General features: G+C 38.7%; 1 protein-coding gene across 5 annotated transcripts in view; it reads left to right on the top strand.

Moving 5' to 3' along the window:
* The window catches only part of DPY19L1 (dpy-19 like C-mannosyltransferase 1), a 92,348-nt gene extending 78,270 nt beyond the window's left edge, over positions 1-14,078 (top strand). For 3 of the 5 annotated variants that reach the window (XM_073899056.1, XM_073899057.1, XM_025873131.2), the window contains 6 exons: positions 845-869; positions 1,860-1,979; positions 3,391-3,565; positions 4,309-4,408; positions 5,562-5,687; positions 11,237-14,078. In XM_073899056.1, the coding sequence (XP_073755157.1) occupies positions 845-869; positions 1,860-1,979; positions 3,391-3,565; positions 4,309-4,408; positions 5,562-5,687; positions 11,237-11,393 (703 nt within the window). In that variant the 3' untranslated portion in view covers positions 11,394-14,078. The remainder of the gene's footprint in view (positions 1-844; positions 870-1,859; positions 1,980-3,390; positions 3,566-4,308; positions 4,409-5,561; positions 5,688-11,236) is intronic. The other 2 variants (XM_073899055.1, XM_073899053.1) reach the window with 2 other exon arrangements.
* The last annotated feature ends 7,410 nt before the right edge of the window (positions 14,079-21,488 follow it).

The raw sequence follows: 21,488 nt of genomic DNA, 5'->3' as shown, positions 1-21,488 counted from the left end.
AGGGGGCACTGAATATGGGAGTCTCTCTGATGTTTGAGGGAGTAAGATTAGTCTTGTGTGACTGGAGCACAGTGACCAAGAGGGAATGCGGTAGACAATGAGTTTCAAGAACGAGAAGTAGGAAGAACATGTGGGGCATGGTAAGGATTTGAGAGTTTATTCTTATTACAAAAGGAATCCACTGGAGGGTTTTAAGTAAGGAATTGGCATGACTAGATTACCATTTTCAAAAAATTGCTGGCACCACTGTGATGATAATCGAAATGGGATGGCAGGGAAGGGGTGGTGTGGGGTCAGAGGGAGATGTAGGGAGGGTATATGGGCCTTTAAGCATGTATCCTTTCTCAGGAAATTAAAACTGTCAAGCAAAACTAAAGTGGCTATTGGTATATTCCATAGCCGCTGCTGAAAACATCTTTTATGTGTGGTTTCCTAAATGATCTCTGTAGCAGCTGCAGTTTATGGGGGAGCTCAGGGACCACTGGTGATGAGAAGCAGGGGTATGGAAGTATGAAGGCTTCAGGCTTCCCTTCACTCCCTGCTTTGCCAGAATATCCCCAGGGAGGTATCTCATACACCACAGTGTGCCTTTTGTTGAGCCAGTAATTATCCATGTAGTCAAATGTGCACGGTATGCAACATTGTCATTAAAAAAAAAAATCAACTGTCTTTTAAAACATTGTGGCACCAGTTTCAGTTCATAACTGTTAGTTATTTTTATTTACATATATGTGTCCTTGGAATATTATACAAGTTGTAAAACTCATATTTGTAAGATAATGCAAATAGTTGAAGTAAGTGCTTCAGTAATGATTCAATAGTAGTATTTCTTATTCCATTTCAGAAAACACCAGTTTGATCATGGAGAGGTAAAGACTCAATATTACTAAAATTTTCTGTATATTTGGACTTTTCTTTCTAGTTCCAGTTTTTAAGTATTGGTATTTGTCACTCATCATCTTCAAAATAGGTCTGTGTGTGTTTTTATGAGACTGTTACAAACACGACCATTCATTTGTTAAAACAGTTAAGTAGGAAGCTCATTTGGTCTGTTCTGATCATCCTCAGGATGATCTGGTTTATTGTGTGAATGGTTGCTGCTTCCCTCTCTTGGTGATGCCACCTGTTTTTCTTTCTTCCTTCCTTTCCCTTTCCCTTCCCCTTTCCCTTTCCCTTCCCTTGCCTTCCCTTCCCTTCCCTTCCCTTCTCTTCCCTTCCCTCCCCCCTCCCCCTCCCCTTCCCTCCCTCCCTCCCTCCCTTCCTTCCTTCATTTTTGTTTATTTTTAATTAAGGTATAATTGACATGTAACATGATATTGGTTTCAGATATACAACATAATTAATCAGATGTTTGTACATTGTGAAATGATCACCATAATAAGTCTTAGCTAACATCCATCACCATACAAAAAATCTTTTTTCTTGTGATGAGGACTTTTAAGATCTACTCTCTTAGCAACAGCATGGTGACTGCAGTTAATAATACGGTATTGCATATTTCAGCCTGGTTTTGATGGCTGTTCCAAGGCAGAGCTCTGGGATCTCAAGCAGTTATTATTTTTGATTATGACTTTCCTACCTTAATCTGATGGTAGCACCAAGTTTGATTCAGAAATGTGGGCTTTATTAACTGCAGGCTTAACTCTGAGCAAAATTCTAAAACCACTTACGGTAGTGGCTTATAATTTTAGCTTCTAATAAGATAGAGAAGTTTGAAAGTGAATTTTAAGACTCGTTTATTTCAGAAATCACAATATTGTTACTAAGAAAAAGCACCCTTTTCCGGATATTCATCTTTTTAACAATATATTAAACTTCACAAATAGTAGGAATGAAAAAATATTTTCTCTTTCTTTCAGCTAGTTTATCATGCATTGCAACTGTTAGCATATACAGTCCTCGGTATCTTGATTATGAGACTAAAACTCTTCCTGACACCACACATGTGTGTTATGGCTTCCTTGATCTGTTCAAGACAGGTAAGGTGGTGGTTATATTGGCGTTATAGCTGCTATGGTCACTTTACCCCTGCCTTTGTTATTGAATGGCCCCCTAAAATAATACTGAATTACTCAAAATTCTTTAAACTGTTGTAGTGAAAGTTCTTCATGGTTTTGTATTAACCTCTCCTAAAGGGCAAAGGCCAAAGCAGGTCATGTATTCTAAAATAGTCTTTGGCATACAATGAATACTCAAGTAGTGTAGGCTCAATTCATGAGTGATTACTACAGATTTTGATAGAAAACAGAGCCTCATTGTAGAAATAATTTTTTGTTGTTTTGATATTCCTACCCCAAAGAATTCTAACCAGAGATTTCAAGTTTCAGGTACTTTCAAATAGATGTTCTTTTTCGGTATCAAGCTTAAAGAAATTTTTTTTTCATTTGAGTATACACTTTTATGAACATCCCTGGCTTGACTTTTTAAAATTTAGTGTAAGCCATTTTGGTTATTTGCTACTTATTTTTCCTGGCTAACTGCCTCCTTGCTCTGTATCCACAGATTTATGCTTCTACACGGTGTCCCCTTTTCATCAGACCATTGGCCAAGGTGCAGCAGCAGTCGCTTTCTTAAATTTAGCAAATATTTACTAAGCATCTACAGCACGCTCTAGAGATGAGGGTAGAATGGTAAATAGAAAAGTCAAAAAGCAAAAAAATATATATATATGCCCTCAAAAAGCTGGATCTGGTTCTCCAGACATAGAGAACTTAAGGGGAGAATGAGCGGGACAAAGTGTTATTGAGTGTGGACTATTTGAATGGAAAGATCAGTCAGCCTCAAGGTTCCCAATCAGAATGGTGGTGTTGTGTTAGAGAGGCAATGTTTACTGGAGGCCAACTTAGGGATGAAGCCACTCTCCCTGACTCCCCCAGGCTGGGACAGGAAAGGAGGCTGATGGGAAGCCTTGCATCTTAAATCCCAGCCTGCGCCATGACTGAAGATAGAGAACCTTGCCCCCGGGGAAGGTTTCACAGGTGTGGGACCTCTGCGAACACATGGGGGCCCACCCTCAGAAGGACCCTACACCTACTTGGATATTCTTCTGTTGTTCTTTTGAACTTCTAAATAATTTTTGAACAAGAGGTCCCATATTTTCATTCTGCATTGGGCCTGGCAAATTATGTAGGTGGTGCTGGCTTTACCTGAACCTGGAATTAGAACAAATTGAGAGAACTGCTTCTTAAATTATGTCCCACCCATGTAAGGCTAATGGCAAAATTCTTTTAATCCCTCTGGTCATTGTTTCTGGAACTTTTTCTTAGAATAATTAGTCCTTTATCTGGGACTCTGCCAGAGACTGCATTCTCCTCTGGGAAGAACTTTTGTTTATTGGATGCAGGCTGCTTTGTACTAACAATTATCAATGTATTCTTCATTTGGTTTCAGCTGTTTGGATGGCTCTTTTGCAAAGTACATCCTGGTGCTGTTGTTTTTGCTGTATTAGCAGCGATGTCAATACAAGGTTCAGCAAATCTGCAAACCCAGTGGAATATTGTAGGGGAGTTCAGCAATTTGCCACAAGAAGAACTTATAGAATGGATCAAATACAGTACTAAACCAGGTAAGTTTCCCCCATAATTTTATATGCCACAGCAAAATCTTAAACCTACATTACTTCCAATGACCTTACTCTTTCTAAGCAGTGCTGCTTCTAGATTATTCAGAAAAAGAGAGATGTCAATCTTACTTAAATGGTTTGCAAAGGAAATGTTATATTTTCTTAGTAACCTATTTTGCTTTCTTCCATAAATTCTAATGTTTTTTCAGAATTCATCCAAAGTTTTATGTGGCATAATTTAAAATAATTTTTGTTGTGCTTATTTTCCTAATGAGTTTTTAATCTTAGTCTTGCACATTCCTTCTTGAAATGAACTCAAAATATGACACTTTATTCAAGGGAGATTTTGTTGTTATCTGAGTATCAAATGACTGAATTTTAAATCATTTCCTAGAATTCCTTGGTGCTATAAAACTTTCCTAGCCAATTCGTTATTCTTTCCTAGAGGCAGGACAGATTCCTAAGACATTACAAAAACAAACAAACAAACAAACAAAGCCCCAGAAATCCTCACTGATGAAAGGAGGAGGCTCTAACTTCCAAAGAAAATGGTTTACCCAAGCCAGGGGGCTGATAGCCATTTTACCAGCCAGCTGACTTCAGTCTGGTTCTTCCATTGAGTCTTTTAAGTCATGAACCTCTCTGGGCCTCCACTTTCTCACCTGGGAAGCGACCGAGTTGACCAGAAGGAGACCCTTGTAACCCTCACTGAGTGTCTTCCTGAGACCGTCTTTCCTGCTTTGCAGACGCAGTGTTTGCAGGTGCCATGCCCACAATGGCAAGTGTGAAGCTCTCTGCGCTTCGGCCCATTGTGAATCATCCGCATTATGAAGATGCAGGGTTAAGGTTAGTACACAATTCTCACATCACCCAAAACAAATTTCTCACACAAATCCTGAGTGAGGGAACCAGTAAAATAATGAGTGTTTCCAGAAGGCTGCAGTGAACGGGGATTTATAGAATTAGGGGAGAAAACAGTGCTGAAATAAGAGGGCCAAGTCAGATACAAAAATGTTTATTGGGCAATAAAACTACAACGTTGGGGGTTCTCTTCTCTACTAGGCAGCAAAATGAAATCATAGCATGTCTGTCTTCTACAGGTGAAGTGCATTGCAAGACAGCCAGGTCCTTATTAGTCATCATCCTCCTTAAACTCCCCAGAAGATTCATGAGCCTCTATCTTTTATTAAGGTTTCCTTTTGGCTATTTTTCTTGAATTCTGAGGAGTCAGTTGATGGAATCCCATTCAAAGATTTGAATTTATTCTGATTCTCACCCATGTAGCCTACTAGAATGGTCTTGGTTTTTGTGTTTTATATTTTTCATAAGTTAGAGTTATTGTGTTCTCTTTGAAAAGGACATAGATTTAATTTTCATGCAATTTCTGGGTTAGGTCAAGCTATTCATTTCCTAAGGGATTGGGTGAATCCTATTAATCTGTTCTTTTGTGTAACAGTGACACTTCTGTTTTATAAATAAAAAATCTTTTCACTAAAAATCAATTTCAGTAAGCTTATTTCCAGAACAGTTGTGTTGAATAAGTTTAGTTGTTGTTTTTTTGTTTCTTAATCTAGGAATAAAATGGAGAGCCGTGAATGCCAGTTCTGGCTGCGTTCAAAGTTGGGACTGCGGTGTAGCTGTAACATAGGCGGGTAGCCGTGTTTATGTGCGTCCACGCACAGCAGGCCTTACTCTCATGTATGACAGGGTCATGGAGAATACAGAACAAAACCAAGCAAGCAAACAAACAAAAAGACTAAGTTTGGAAGTGCAGGGATGCATTAAACTGAGCCTCTTCTCCCAGGACTCTTATGCTATGCTTCTACCTTTTTCTTTTGACCTCCCTGATGCCCCTGAGCAGGAACTCTGTGAAGCATGTTCTCTTGACCTGACTCTTCTGTAGTCTTTCTTCTTCTTTCCATTCAGTGCTCTCTTCCAAATAGATTGTTTGCATCCTTTTAATCTTGAAAATCTTCTGCCCAATTATTTTTCTTTAAAGAGCCAGAACGAAAATAGTTTACTCAATGTATAGTCGAAAAGCAGCTGAAGAAGTGAAGCGGGAATTGATAAAGTTACAAGTGAATTATTACATTCTAGAAGAGTCCTGGTGTATAAGAAGATCCAAGTGAGTATTCAACACAGTTAATATTTTATATTCATAAGACATGAAAATTAATTCAGTCTTATGGCAAATGCTTTACTCGTCATATATGGGGGATATATGTAACTTTCAGCATAGTATAAGTGGTAAAACTTTTTAGATCATTATTTGCATTGGAATTTTTTCCTTTCTGCTCATTACAAATGTTTTTTTTATAATGATTTGCATGTGTACACTACCTTAAAGGTATTGTATTGGCACTGACAATTTCCCAAATTGCTCATATTTGCCTTTGATGTTTTTAAAAACTTTTTTTTTTTAAAGATTTTATTTATTTATTTATTTATTTGAGAGAGAGAGAATGAGAGACAGAGAGCACGAGAGGGAAGAGGGTCAGAGGGAGAAGCAGACTCCCCGCCGAGCAGGGAGCCCGACGTGGGACTCGATCCCGGGACTCCAGGATCATGACCGGAGCCGAAGGCAGTCGTTCAACCAACTGAGCCACCCAGGCGCCCAGATGTTTTTAAAAACTTTTAACTTAAAGTCGGATGTATTTTCTTTTAAAAAGACTTGCAGAGTCTGCAACCGAATAATGGCGATTCTCACTGTAATGAAGTAAGGCAGGCAGCTGAGAGGGCCTCCTTTGCACGTGCCACGTGTCTGCACCGTGTCCATGAGGGACAGGCCCCCCGTCCCAGCATCACCTCAGAACGAGCCTTCCTTCTTGCTGTTCCACATCTGATTTGAGTGGGGAAATAATTAACTTTACTGTGACCCACATTCTCTTGGGTTTATAGTTTGAAAAACTGTTTCCACTCAAGGAAGTCCATTAAGCATAGAATAGCAAAAGTTAGTAAGCTCTGCAAAGCAAATATGAATTGTGAAGTTGACTGTTTAGAAATCTTACACCTGGGTGATGAGACAGCCGATGACAGGAGCTTGCTTTTAAAATACCAAAGCATTGGCTCCATGAGGATCACAGACATGAGAAGTTCATTAGAGATCAAGAGTATTTTATGGAATACTATTATTTTTAAAATTCTCACTTCCCTTTAAACAGAGGCCTTTGGAGGTTGCTGTGTTTGTGGCTTAATCATACTTACTCACCATGTATTTCAGTGATACACAAGGGTGTTAAGACAAAATAATTAAATATTGACTCAGGAGTGAGAATCGTTTTGTGATGCAGTAGCTGTCCACATTGCCCACAAGGAAACTCAAACAATTGTTGATTATTGAATGATTTTCCTATGAATGGGTCCCAGGTGACTTGAATTGAATCAGGATCTATACAAAATGTTCTTGTTCTTAGAGTCGTAATTCAGAAAATGTTTTAGTTCCTTATAAACATAAGAATCTCGCTTTTAATTAACTTTGTTATATAAACTTAGGACAAAAAAGCCACAAGCATTTCTCATAACAATTTTATGAGGACATCGTAATGTAAATGAATGGTAGGTTGACATTTGCAGTCAGGAGAACATAGTTTCTTGACGGAGATTTCCACCCACATTGTGATCTTCTTTTATTGCCTTGGGCTTCACTTTCTAGTTCAGTGATCAGCCTGAGACACCTATAGGTTACTGGAACATAAAAATAATGCTTTATGACCTTTCTGTCCCCAAGCTAATGATGAGCCTTGATTCAAGATTCTTCATTTTTTTTCTAGACCGTGCATAGTGTTTTGAATGTGTGGGAATTGCAGAGGCTGGGGCGCTTTGTATTCTAAGATATTGATGGAGCTCCTTGGATTTGCCTCACTGTAGTGGTCTCATGTTCTGATGGGCAGAGCACTGTTTTGTACACCAGAAGGGCTGAAAGACAAATTTAGGAAGTATGGCAATCAATCTTGTACACTAGACAAGGTCAGCAGTGAATTCACTGACTTTGGATCATTTCCATTTAGCGCTCATTTATGGGCACTAAGACTGAGAATCTGGGGTGGGAGTGTGTGCTCGATTTCCCCATCTGGAGCTTGACTTGCCCCTGTGTTTTTCCAGCATGGAGAGGAGGAAGCTAAGGGAAGTGACTTTCTCTAATCTATTTTCCTCAGTAACTAAAAAAGCACTCTCCATCTACTGCAAGATTTAAGCTGATAATAAATCTCAGGAAATCTTAGGCAGGTGCACTCTGCTTAAACCTTGAAACAAAACACAAGCTGCAGTTTCTGTTCTGCCAGGGAAGCAAATCGGGGACTGAGGCAGGAGAGGAAAGGGAAGAAGGACTAATATTTAGTGCAGTAGGAAAACTGAGTTTCTTGACAGAAGGATCTTCTTTAATACTTTGGACTCCACTGTCCATTTCAGTTATGCCTGAGACATCTGTAGGTTACTGGAAGAGAAGAGTGTGTCAGAGCAGGGGGAGGAAGTAGGGACTCAGTAGGAGAAGAAAGGGAAGAGGGACTCAATATATATCTAGCACTTAAACTCTGCCCAGCACATTGGTGAGCACTGCATTTGTGTGATCTCAGCACCAGTGGGCTTTAATTGTGTGGCTTGATTATTCTTTAAATACTTGACACCACGTATTCAAATACAAGTATGAAAATGTACTCAAATGCAAGTTGTAGATGAGTTTTTAATTATCTACTCTTTTATTCTCAGTTCTCTGCTTTCTTTCTCATTAATTCCAATAATAGAGTTGACATACAATTAAAACACATGAATTCAGGGGAAAATTATTCCCATTTTCAGTAATGCTATTTAAAGATCTAGCTGGCTGGCTCCTGGAGAAGCTTCTGGAAACTGGATAAGGACTACAGGGTGTTACACTTAGGCCGACAGAGCTCACAAAGGCAGCTCTTAGCCTTCTCTTTCTCCTGAAAGCAGGTGAACCCAGGAGCCAGGTAGTTTTCTCTGCCCGTGTGTTGTGCTCTCTACTGCCCACAGCCAGCAGTGTAGTCACAGTTGGGACTCAGCATGTGTGAGAAAATTAAGTGGTAGAGAACACAAGCCCAATCTTACTGTCATAAGTACTCAAGTGTTGATAGAATCTGGCGTCAGGGAGGCTGTGCAAAAAATGTGCCCTCTACACTGTTCTTGAGAACACTCATTGGTAAAACCTTTTGGGAGATAATCTGACAGGGGCAAAGTGAAAATTGTGTAGCCCTGTGATGTAGCCATAGTGCTGCTTCTAGAAATTCAGCTTGCAGAAAGGTACTGGCACAAGAATCTTTATATCAACATCACTTTACAACGGCAAAATGGGAATCAGAATATCCATCCATAACACAGTGGTTCATTAATACATGGACGTACTAGCAACTATTCAAAAGAATGAAGTAGATCCTTAGGTGCTGAGGTGGAAAAATGGCCACATTTTCTTGTCAAGTGAGGAGTCCCAAAATAATCTCATTTTTGTAAAAGCAACCCAGGGGCATCTACATATATAAATCCGTGCCTATGTTTGTATGCACTTGTGTCTGAACTTGGATGAAAGAGGCCTTGCAGAATGTGTGCTAGATTGGGTACACAGGCCACCTCTGAGAAATGGCATTGGCAGTGACAGTGACTTTCATTTTTTTTCTTATTTTGATAGGCCTATATTTTGGCACTTTTTGGATGGTAGTTAGCTTTAAATTGAAGATGTTATTAAGAAAAAAGCGTATGTACTCCTGCCATGGTGCTTGCCTCGTGGAGAGCAGGGGAGTGGGGCTGCCTTTGGGAATAAAAAGGACATGTTGGAAATGGTTTTTTCTCTTAAAGTGAAGCAACCATGACAAAACATAAGCAGTTGCCAATTCTCTATAATTTTTCTATGTTTTGTATTTTTCTGGTTTTTTTAATTTCTCAAATAGCGCATAAAAATTGTGAACTCCCTTTCGCCTGTTTTGTTTTTATTGATATTTTCGAAGAGTTCAGGCCAGTTGTCTTCTAGGAATGTTCCATGTTTGGATTTGTCTAATTCCTTCCTCGTGATTAGATTTAGTTGAGCAAATTGTGGCAAGAATATTAATTACCCCAGAGGGGTTGTATACTCTCCATATGTCACTTGAGGAGGTAGAGATCACTTTGTTCTATCATTGGTGATGCTAAGTTTGATCACTTGATCTATTAAGGGGACAGATCTCCTTTAGAATTAATAAGAAATCTGTGGAGATACTTGGAGGCCATTTGTTTATCCTCTTTCTCAACAACCTTTCACCAGATAGGTTGCATCCAGTTTTGATTCTTGCCTGAATCCGTTATTACATTGGTGATTATAAAACAGGTAATATAGATTTGAAAGCAATGTACCAGGTACTGAGTAGTGGGGGGCAAGGATGGATTTGATAAATAATAATTAATAAATGGACCTAGAGCTCTTGGCTATCTCAGTGGAAAAATTAAAATTAAATCTCTACCTCACACCATACAGAAAAATTAATTTCAGATGAGTTATAGGTCTAACTGTGAAAAACAGAACTCTAAGACTTTCATGGAAGACACAATGCATATTCTCATGATATCATGATAGGGAAGAATTCCTTACACAAGACATAAAAATCACCATCCCTAAAAGAGTGACATTTTGGAATATAAGAACAAAAAAATCTTCAATGTAATAAAAGCCCAAAAAAGGAAAAAAAAAAAAGAAAAATTTGTGAACCTAGTGAAAGCCAACAGTTATATCTAGAACACTGCTTTAGATTGAAAATAAATGTTATGGGGCACCTGGGTGGCTCAGTCGTTAAGCGTCTGCCTTCGGCTCAGGTCATGATCCCAGGGTCCTGGGATCGAGCCCCGAATTGGACTCCCTGCTCTGTGGGAAGCCTGCTTCTCCCTCTCCCACCCCCCCCTGCTTGCGTTCCTTCTCTCGCTGTGTCTCTCTCTGTCAAATAAATAAAATCTTTAAAATAAATAAATAAATAAATAAATAAATAAATAAATAAATAAATAAATAAATGAATGAATAAATAAATGTATGTTATAGTTATCTGCAGAAGTTATTGGGACAAATATCACACAATGCCAATTTTACTTCTATTCTTTATAAAATATATTGCTTTTAAAATTTAATTGTGCATTTAGCTAAAACATGAGCTGAACACCACTGGATTTGCTTTAAATTGACTCATTCTAGGAGACAGTAGTGGGAAGTTGCATAAATGTGACCTAAGCATATCTGCCAATTATAATTTTCAAGTCAATATAATACATTAGCCTCTTACTGTGTGCCAGGCACAGTGCTAGCTAGATACAATCTCTCTCTCTCTCTCTCTTTCTGTAAGTCCTCATGACACACCCACATCATGGGTATTCCCCATTTGACAAATATGGGGAGAGACTGTGTGAGCTATCCAAAGCCACATTCTTGCTAAGTAGCTGAGGCAGAATTTAAGCAAGATCTCTCTTGATCAACTGAATTCATGTATTTTTGTATGTCTTTTTCTTTTTTTTTATAGTCAACTTTGCTGCATTCACCTTGTTCTAAAGAGAATTTATGGCAGCTTAAATAAATATAATAGGATTTTTAAAACTAACCTAATTTACATAGAAAAAATGAAATGGGGGCAGGAATCTAAAACGTGTGCTTTGCTTCATCTGCCATATATAATGTACTTTAATTTTTACTCTCTACCTTAATTTCTCTAGGCCTGGGTGCAGTATGCCTGAAATTTGGGACGTGGAAGATCCTGCAAATGCTGGGAAACCTCCCTTATGTAACCTCTTGGTGAAGGATTCCAAGCCACACTTCACCACTGTATTCCAGAACAGTGTTTACAAGGTCTTAGAAGTTACAGAAGAATGACTGCTGCCTACAGACCTACAGAGAAGTACATCAGTAATGGTTTTAATGTTTTGCTAATAACTCATGCCTTGTTTTTAATTCAAATCCCAAAAACTTTTATAGGTAACTGTTTTCAAATAGAAAACATTTTGTTTGGTCAATTCAAATGTTCTGATTGTAAAAATACTTATACCTTAATTGGTTACTATTTCAATGCAGCCCCTTAAAATTTGCTATGCAAATGAGTATATGTTTGTACCTGACTTAAATATTTGTGCTAAAGTGAGTGAGCAAAACTACCTGTGAAAGAAATATGATGGGTCATGACAAGGAAGGCATGAAAATATCGTGAGTTCTGACCGTTGTAGGGGCTGATTTTAGTTCATGGACTCTTGGTGCTCCTTGCTTCCTCTTCTGCCTCTTGTTCTTGTCATTTGGACGTCTCCGTGACTGTCGTAAGCTCCTCAGTCGTGTTGGGCCCCTGTCGTCAACTTCCGTAAGAGCAGATGGGGCAGACATGGGTACTTGCTATGTGGACTTACCTGTTTCACTTCTTCATGTTCTTTTGTTTCTTGTTGCTCTTGTTAATGAAGCATTTCCTGCCCATGACTACTCCAGATTCTTGGATCTAGTGGTCAGGACAAAATTCCTGTAGTTACCAACCATGTGGCGTCAGCGTGTCTTCTCGCTCCCCTTTCTCCCTCTTTCTCTCCCAGCATTCTTAGTCAAATAAGTGTCATTTACTCGTTTAGTTGCTTCGAAAGCACTTATTCTTGGTTAAAAAAAATTTAATGGCAATTGTGTATTTTTCTCGTTTTTAGTATTATTCAGATGTTTATATTTTAATACCTTTAACCCACTGTAAAAATTTTTCATGTTTAATTATAGTTTTAAGATCAACTATTTTGAATGACCCAAATATAATGCATCTACAAACTAATGTGTATTTGAGTAGACATAAATTACAGCGGAACAGTAGACTGTAGTATGTGTAGTTTTTCTTTTACTAGTAAGATACAATAAAACATGACTAATTTTTCTGTCAAAAAAGTAAACGCATAATGAGAAGTAAATGGAGTTTTTATATTTTACTTTTTAAATTGCCTGTCTTTCGTAAGACAAAGCCTTAAGCCTTATGTTATAATTTTGATCCCCAAAACTATCATTTCAGTACGAGGAATGAATACATTCAGCCTTCCTCTTTATGTTTTTTTCCTTCTTATTTATTTTCATTTTGAAAGATTCCCAAACCTGCTCTGAATTCCTAGTATGAATTTTTGTTTCTTAGAAGTTAATTTGTGTGAAATGAGATTCTTCAAAATAGTGAATCCTCATGGTTCTGAGAAACGGTTTTAAGATTTTAAAGTCTAAGCAAACCATGACTCCGATGGACTACACATTTAATTATACAGTGTTCTCTTTATTAACCACAGGCAGCTTAACCTCATTGTGGACTGTCCTTGAGACCTGAGTCCTCAGGGATGGTTTCCGGTGCCCACTCCTGGGAGCCACTGAAGAGCTCTTCCCTTTCCGCCTTCTCACCAGAGCCCAAGGACAAGCCTGGTCTGGGGGAAGCACTAGCTTGCTTAGAGCAGACAGCTGCAAGGACAGCGTGGGCTGGCGAGCGCGCAGCCCCCAGCCCGCCCCGCACGCAGCCCGCGTTTCCCGGGAGCCTCCTCTGGCCAGAGCTGCCATCAGTGTCTTCGGGTGCCTGCCCCCTCCTCCTCGCTCGCTGGGTGACTTTTATTTCTTGGGCTTCTGCCAGTTTCAGAAAATAGGGAAGCAGCTGGGGAGTCGTGGATTAGGAGTAGAATTTGAGCAATGATGCAGCAATCCAGAAAAATGGCAAGAGGGCACTTGAGGCCGAGGTGGCTGAGAGTCGCCGTGGGCGGGAGGAGGGAGGCGCGCTCCGCTCCATGTGAGACTGTTCACGGAAACGTGGCTGTCTCACACACGCAGCCGTTCCAGGTTTTCAAAAACTGTGCTTTTAAAGTCACTCTCTTTTCTCCCCACCCTCCAGTCCTTCCCTTCCTGAGGAGTTCACATGTGATGATTGGAAATTCTGTACAGGAAAAACACTAAAATACCGTTTTGACTGTTTCATATGCTGGGAAAGGTTGAAAGTGGTCCAATTAGGTTGTTCTTTTTTCTCCCCATAAGAATGCTTTTGTAATGATATTTATTAATGTAACTCCACCAGCAAGCTATGATTATATTTTAGGCCAGTCAGTTAAGAACAGAGGCCTTGGGCTACGCGGCACACTCAGCCTTGGTCACATCTGGTAGCAGCCGGTGCTGTAGATGATCAGTATCTTTTATGGCAACATAGAATAGCAGTAGTTTCCATACACATGACAAAACAGTATTAAAGCTCAGTATTTTACTCATTTTTAGCATTTAAAAATATTTTTTTGCTTTAGTGTGAGGAAGGTAAGGATGGCAAGGAGGTGGTAAAAATAGCTCTTGCTGTCACATATGAAAAAACAAAGTGGGGGCAGTATTTCTATAAGCAGAAAAGCCTCTAAAAAACGCTTTGCAGGAAAAGTATTGTGTTAAAATAGGACAATGATATTAAGGAGAACATGAAACGCTGTATCAGGAATAAAGTGATATCACATAGAAGTATTGTATTTTTATGAATTTTATGCCAGTTGTTTTACATGTACTATGTATGTTCAATAAAAAAGATCATGAAAAATCTAGAAAGTGTTTTTTTATTGTTATTTTCATTTCTACCTTGACTCTAACATGTTCAGCCTCATTCTGTAGTTGGATGACCGTGACCTTGGTGTGTGGCAGGCTGTAGTTCTCAGCGATGGGGGAGGGTTCCGACAGAGGGGTCCTCTTGCCTGGGGCGGCAGGTACTGGGGTTTCTCATACTCTTCTTCTATATTTATGCTATTACACATCTACATTGCTTTAGCATTTACATCAAGGGACACAATCATTCTTTAAAGCCGTAGTTTGGGGATAATTTTAGAGTTACTGAAAGCGTTTCCTCATACATTAAACTATAGTGTGGTCTCATGATATTTCCTAAATTATATCTGCATGTTTTTGCTTGATACAAGCATTAGTTTTGTCTGTCTGTCTATCTATCTATCTATCTATCTATCTATCTATCTATCTATCTATCATCTATCTATCTGTCTGGAGGAAAGACAGTTTAGCTTAGTTCATGCCTGTATAATTAATTTCTTTACACAGAGACACCTTCCTTCTCTGACATCTTTGGGAGTGAAGTGTTTCTAACCCAGTGGTTCTCAAATTTCGTGTGCCTCAGAATCACCTGGAGGGTTTGTTAAAACACAGGTCGCTGCACCCCACCACAAAGGTTTCTGATTCAATTCGCCTAAGGTGGTGGGGTGGTCTGGATGTTTGTGTCCCCCCACAATTCATATGTTGATATCCCAACCCCCAAGGTGATTGTATTAGGAGGTGGGACATTTGGGAGGTGATTAGGTCATGAGGGTGGAGCCCTCACGAATAGGATTAGTGCCCGTATAAAAGAATCCCAAGCAAGCTCCGTTGGACCTTTCACATTGTGAAGTTACAGCTACAAGTTGCCATCTGTGAACCAGGAAGAGGGCTCTCACCAGACACTGAATCAGCTGGCGCCTTGATCTTGGACTTTCACTCTCTAGAACTGTGAGAAATAAATTTCTGTTGTCTCTAGGATAGCCCAAATGGACTAAACAGATGGGTCCCCAGAATTTACGTTTCTAACCATGTCTCAAGTAGTGCTGATGCTCTTGGTCCAGGGACTACACTTGAGAACTGCTCTGATGGATTGCAAAAGACTATGTGGATGACTGGCCTCTAGAGGGCGTTCCTTCTTGACAGCATTTATCCCACAGGACAGGCTACAGGGTCCCTGTATTAGAAACTGAATTTGGTAGAGTCCCCTCTTTGTCTTTTAGGGGGCATTGCTTCACAGAACTTGCAAGGAGCAAAGACCAGATCAGGTAGGTTTTAACCAGAACGTTAATGCAGCTTATTTACATTGTGTTTGCTGAACAGGTGGCTTAAGATCATTTAAATATTTTAAAACCGTAAACTAGACTGGGCTTCAAACAGTTTCTTTTCAGTTCAGAAATGGAAAAACGAGAGAAATCCTTTAAAATCGAACCTCCTTTTGTAAAATTACTTTGTCTAGAAGAAAATGGATAAATTCAGTGATGTGTGTGGGTTTTAAAACTCCATTTTTCACTTTATTACCTTCGTTTGGCCCCAGAAATCTTCAATCTTCTCCCTCTTTTAGAGAGCAGCTAAGGACCAGCTTTGAGTCATGGATCACCTGTTTCTCTCTTCTGCCTTCCCTTTTTCCCCACAACTAGAAGTTTCTTATTTAACTCAGTAAAATTGTTCCCTGTGCTGAGAAAAGAGAAGCTGCTTTTAAACTTCATTACATTCTTGATTTGGTCTTTATTTCACAATACTGTATCAGTGCAAATACAGTTTTACATTTGGAGTTGAAAAGGACATTAAGGTATAGGAAGGTCTTGAAAATTCTCTCCTTTAAACTTTCCTTCCATGAGAGAGATTTTTAAAATTCTGAGTGAATGTACAAGTTGAAGTCTTTTTCTCTTAAGATTTTGAGTCATTGTAGTGTAGGTAAAAGGTAGGTTTTTCTTTTTGTGCAAAGAGATTAGGATGGTATTGACATTGGCTCTGCTTTCAAGGCAGTGTTTTCTGTACTCCATTATCTCTAACTCAAAATCCTAATTTAAGTAAGCAGTGTGTTGTCAAAATGACTTTCAAATAAATGGTAGTGCTACCAAGCATTGTGTTTACACAGGCATGTTCTTTTTAATTGAGCATAATATCATTTCATTGATTTTTAAGTACCTGGGCTTTTTTCTGTATGCAAATTTAATACCTTGAAAGAAAGTTCAATGTAGCAAAATTAAGCTCATTCAGTTTTTATGCCGATTGCCCTTAAAGCTTTAGTACTTAGCCATTTCTAAAAACATAGAAAGAAATGAAAGTAAGAAATTTCCATTTTTAAGTAGATTTGGCATTATGCCATTAAAACTTGTTTAAAAAAAAGAAAAGGTGCCTGAAGGCAAGCTCTTCAGCTCGGTTTTATCGACACAGTTCACACCTCTGGCTCTGCCCCAGGGTGAAAATGCCCTGCTCACTGGCCAGGCCCCTCAGGTCTCCAGTCTTGGTATCTGCTCACTGACAAGAGTCCAGATTCAGAGGCCTCCCTCTTGCCCTAAAATGATCCTCCCCAGGAAGTGCAATTTGGTAATTCTTCCAGCCCTTTAAATCTGTGATGAATTAGACTTTTTCTGAGAAAAATGGCAGTCATTCTCAAACTCATCTGCACATTGGAAATTACCTGGGGAGCTTCAAAAATACTGAATCCTTCCCGCCGCCCCACCCCTCCCCCCCACCTCCCGCCCCAGAGTTAGGGATTGAATCAGTCTAGGGTGTGGCCTAAGATTTGGAACTTTTAAAACTGCCCAAGTGATATTTTAGAACCTGGCTTCCCTGCCTCACTCCTGGACCCACCCTTTCCACATCTCTTCCACCCAATCAAATTAGAAATGGTCAAGTTTCTCTCACGTACACTCTCTTTTATTGAGGATGATGAACTATTTCTACTTTATTAAGTAGACTCCATAAGGAAAGAGCGCTCTGTTCAGGTAGAGATCCCTGCCACGGGAAGCATAGGTGCCGCATAGCATAAACCCTGATTAGAGTGTCAGTGAGAAATGGATATATAACAGCAAAAAAATAAAAGGAATTTGCTCTAAAAATCACTGACAATTTAATATTAGTGTGGGGAATCGTGGTTCTTCTCTTCCCAGATGGTTTTTTTTTCTTTTTCCCTGGACTGTACTTTCTTGATCAGTTTCACTTCAAGATGCAACTTAAGTGTCACCTCCTTTGTGAAGCCTTCCCTGACGGCCTACCCCTTGGCTGAGTGACCTGCCCCCCACTGCCCATGCTCCTATAACTCCTATATTCCACACATTGAACATGACTTTTTCTATTGCATTGTGTCCTGATAGACTGGACTTCTATCTTACTACGTTCTGAATCTACAGTGCCTCCTAGCATAGTTCCTGGCACATAGTAATGCTTAATGATTTTTGAAATAAACCACACTTCATTCAACAATGCAGTAAATTCCATATAGCACTAAAAATTATGTGAACTAAAAGAAATGGAAGATTATGTATTCTAGCTGTGGAGATGAAATAATAAGGACATTCAGAATATCTTCAGATGACATTAATATCATTTATAGGGAAAGAATATCCTTGACAAAGAGCAAAAAAAAATTAATCTCAAGACATATTCTGGCTAGGTACCTTGATACATTCAGACATGGCTAGTAACCAAAGAACTATTAGAAAGCAATATGAAAAACACAGATACGTCTATCTCCAGAGGAAGGACAATTGGCCTGGTTTAGGTTGTGTGGCTGTCCTGGCCACATTCATTGCTGGCCAGGAAGCAGAGAGCTCTAGGAATTTGGTTAAAGTATGAGAGAGGAAATTTCCCCCAAATGGGGAGCAATTGATGTGTTGTTGCTATATAAGGATATTAGACAAAACATGACAGTTACACAATATTGTCATAATTGAGACAACTAAATTGGAATCCTGGCTCCATTTTTACCAACTTTGTGAGACAAGATATGTCTCTTATTTTGAAAATCAGTTTTCTTGTCTTTCAACAGGATATGCCTCCTATGGTGATAATTAAAAACAGGAGAAATATGAATTCACAAATACACCAAGAAATTTTAACATACCTCTCTTAGAAATTGATATGATAAGCAGGCAAAAACAGTCAGTAAGGATATACATAGTTTAAGTACTAGGAAAAGGAATGTTGATTTAATGATCATATTTAAAGCAACTGCACCGAACAGGTGAAGAATACACATTCCAGGTAAGCGTGTAGGACATTTCTAAGAATTGACAATAGAACATGAACTCCAGAAAGGCATGAATTTTTGGTCAGTTTTGTTCACTGATGTTAACCCAAGCATCTAGAACAATACCTCGCATATATGAGTGCTCAATACTTGTCAAAAAAAATTGATCATATGTGGAACCAAATAGCACTTTGAAAAAAATTACTGATTGAAAACCCCTTATGTTAGAAATTAATACAAAATAAATAAGTTTTAAGTAATCCATGAATAAAAAACTCCGAAAAAATTTGAGGAAAAAACCATAACAATGATATACCACAGACAGCTTGTGGGGTATAATTAAAGAAGGTCTAGAGGTATACTTTTTTTCCTATTTAGTCTAAAATGCACATATTAAACTAAAGATGAATTCAAATATCTATGTCAGAAATATAGACAAAGAATAGCAGCATACCCTCTCCCTAACCCATGAAAGGAAATAACAAGCAGAACTCGGATGAAATAGAAAACAGAGATCAACAAAGCCAAAGTAGGTTATTTGAAATCATTCATAAGACAAAATAGAGGAGGCATAAGAAATTAGGATTGGCAAATTACTGAAGCTGCGAAGAGTAAACAGATAACGGGGATATTATGAACAATTTTGTCAGTAAGCTTGAACACTTAGATAAATGGTTAAATTCCTAGAAAAATACAACTTAATAGAACTGACCCAAGAAGAAATAGAAATTAGGAACAATTTCATTGCCAGCAAAGAATTTGAATTAATAATTTTAAGAAACATCTGCCCTCAGAGAAAACGACTTAACCTAGACAGTTTTACATGTTTGTTCTACTAAACTTTCAAGATACTGATGATTCCAATCTTATACAAACATCCAGGGAATAGACAATTAGAGAATTCCATTTTTTAGGTGATTGTAACATTAATACCCACAGCGGAGTGGGGTTAATGCAGTAAAAGGAAAGTGCAGGTTTATTACATGCAGGAACAAAGATGCAAACAAGAACCTAAGAATAAATTGGACATAAGACAGAAAAATACCAGGTCTCAAATTGACCTATAATTTAATCAGCATCCCAATAGGCTTTTAATGGAGCTTAACAATTTGAATGTAAAATTTTTATGGATGCACAGTTCAGACAAGTCTGAAGAAGGACATAACATAGGGGAATTTTTTCCTACCAGATAACAAGATTTATCACAACAGCTGTAGAAGCATTGGCACAAGGATATACAAATTGACTCATAAAAGAGGATAGCTCAAGAACAAATGAGCACGTATTTAACAAATGAGGCTGACAACTGGTTATCTACATGGAAATTAATGAATTGTTTCCTTTCCTCACATCATACATAAAAATAACTTTGCAAATAGATGAAAGACCTAAGTAGGAGAGAGAGAGAGTACTAGAAAACCTAGAAGACAGCATAGGATAATATCTTCATGTCCTCAAGGAGGAATTCCTCAAAGAAGGACTTCCAAAACAAAAGCTAACAAAAACCTATAGAAGAAAGGATCATTAATTCATTAGGGTTATTAACTTCTGTTCACTAAAAAATATGAAGAAAGTGAAGCAAGCCATGATGTGTAGAAGATACTTGATTAGTATCCAGAATAAACTCTGACAAATAGTAAAAAACATACAAAGAACTCATTAGAAAAACTGGCCAAAGACATAACATTTCACAGAAAAAAAAATGCAAATGAGCCAGAATCATTAAAGAAAATCCAACCTCTTCATAATCAGGGAAATGCAAAGTGAAACCATAATGATAACATTTATAACACGACATTGGTTTAAGAAAAGTACACACTGGAAAGTAGGTGGGAAAACACAGTCTCCTTTATTCCTGGTGGAAGGTCACCATTTTGGAAATAAAGGGCATTACCTGATAAATTTGAAAATGTACATACCATGACCCAGTTTCTCCATTCCTTAGACATATACCCCAGGAAAATTCTTATACATGTGCATCAGGAGACATGTCTAAGAAGGTCACTGCTGAGTGTTCGTAATAGCCAAAAACCTGGAGATCATTTGCTCATGCACCTGGAATAAATAGTAGAATAGATAGACAGATAAAGGGTTCTACTGAATATGTAAAATAGCAATAGGCAACAAGTTGGATGACTCTCAGGGGATTATCATTAGGCCAAAAATATCTAATTTGCAGAACAATACATGCAATGTGAGTTTATTTAGGGAACGTTCAATAACATGTGAAGTTAAACAATCTATTTTTAAGGGCCTGAAACACGGTAAAATACAAAGAAAATCCAGTGAATAATAAAGACAAAATTAGATTCGTGGTCATCTCTCAAAGGATGGAGTGGAAGATGGGGTACACTGGGGTCTTCAAAGTTGAAGGTTATGTTCCTTGATATTGGGTAGTGGATATGTGGATGTAACTTTATTATAATTATACTTTTCTTTTTTTTAAGAGAGAGCAGGGGGAGGAGCAGAGGGAGAGGGAGAGACAGAATCTTAAGCAGACTCTACACCCAGTCTGTTAGCCTGATGCAGGGCTTGATCTCACAACCCTGAGATCATGACCTGAGCTGAAATCAAGAGTTGACGCTTAACCAACTGAGCCACCCAGGCACCCCTAATAATTATTTATACTGTAAACATTTTATAAATATTCTTCAACAAATATTCAATAGTGGAAAAACAAGTAGACACTCTCAGATGCTGATACACATGAAAAGAACAATCCCCGATAGGTGCGGCAGGAAGTGGAGAAGAAATCCTCAATTTCTCTGGCAATCACAATTTGTAAATAGGATTTCCCTTGACACTTGGTGCCTGATGGACCCTCAGTTCAATGTGAAGGGACAAGAGGGATGAAGGAAACAGGTGTCTGATTTAAAAGGCCAGCAGTGACCACTCAGGATAACAAAACCACAGACTGTTAGAAGGAAGTGTTGACTGGCATGGTTGAGGACAACCTCTTTTTACAAATCAAGAAACTGAGCCTTGAGGGGGGGAAGTCGATTTGCCTAGCTCACACTCCTACTCAAGTAGGAGAGCTGAAATTAGAAAGTAGCTCTCTGGGTCCCAGCCCAAGGCACTCTGGTCACCTTGGGAAGGTGGGAAGAACATGGGCTTGGGAATACATTGAAGTTGGGTTGGAATCCAGGCTTACAAGCTCAGTTAGCTCTATGAGCCAGCACAAGTCAGTTACATTCTGGAAAGCCCAATTTCCCCCTGGGTAA

Source organism: Callorhinus ursinus, unplaced genomic scaffold, assembly GCF_003265705.2.
Source record: "Callorhinus ursinus isolate GAN/ISIS: 27379988/994484 unplaced genomic scaffold, GSC_fseal_2.0 scaffold12, whole genome shotgun sequence".
Classification (NCBI taxonomy): Eukaryota; Metazoa; Chordata; class Mammalia; order Carnivora; family Otariidae; genus Callorhinus; species Callorhinus ursinus.
The sequence above is the reverse complement of the archived record's forward strand: the minus strand, read 5'-3'. Positions and strand labels throughout refer to the sequence as shown.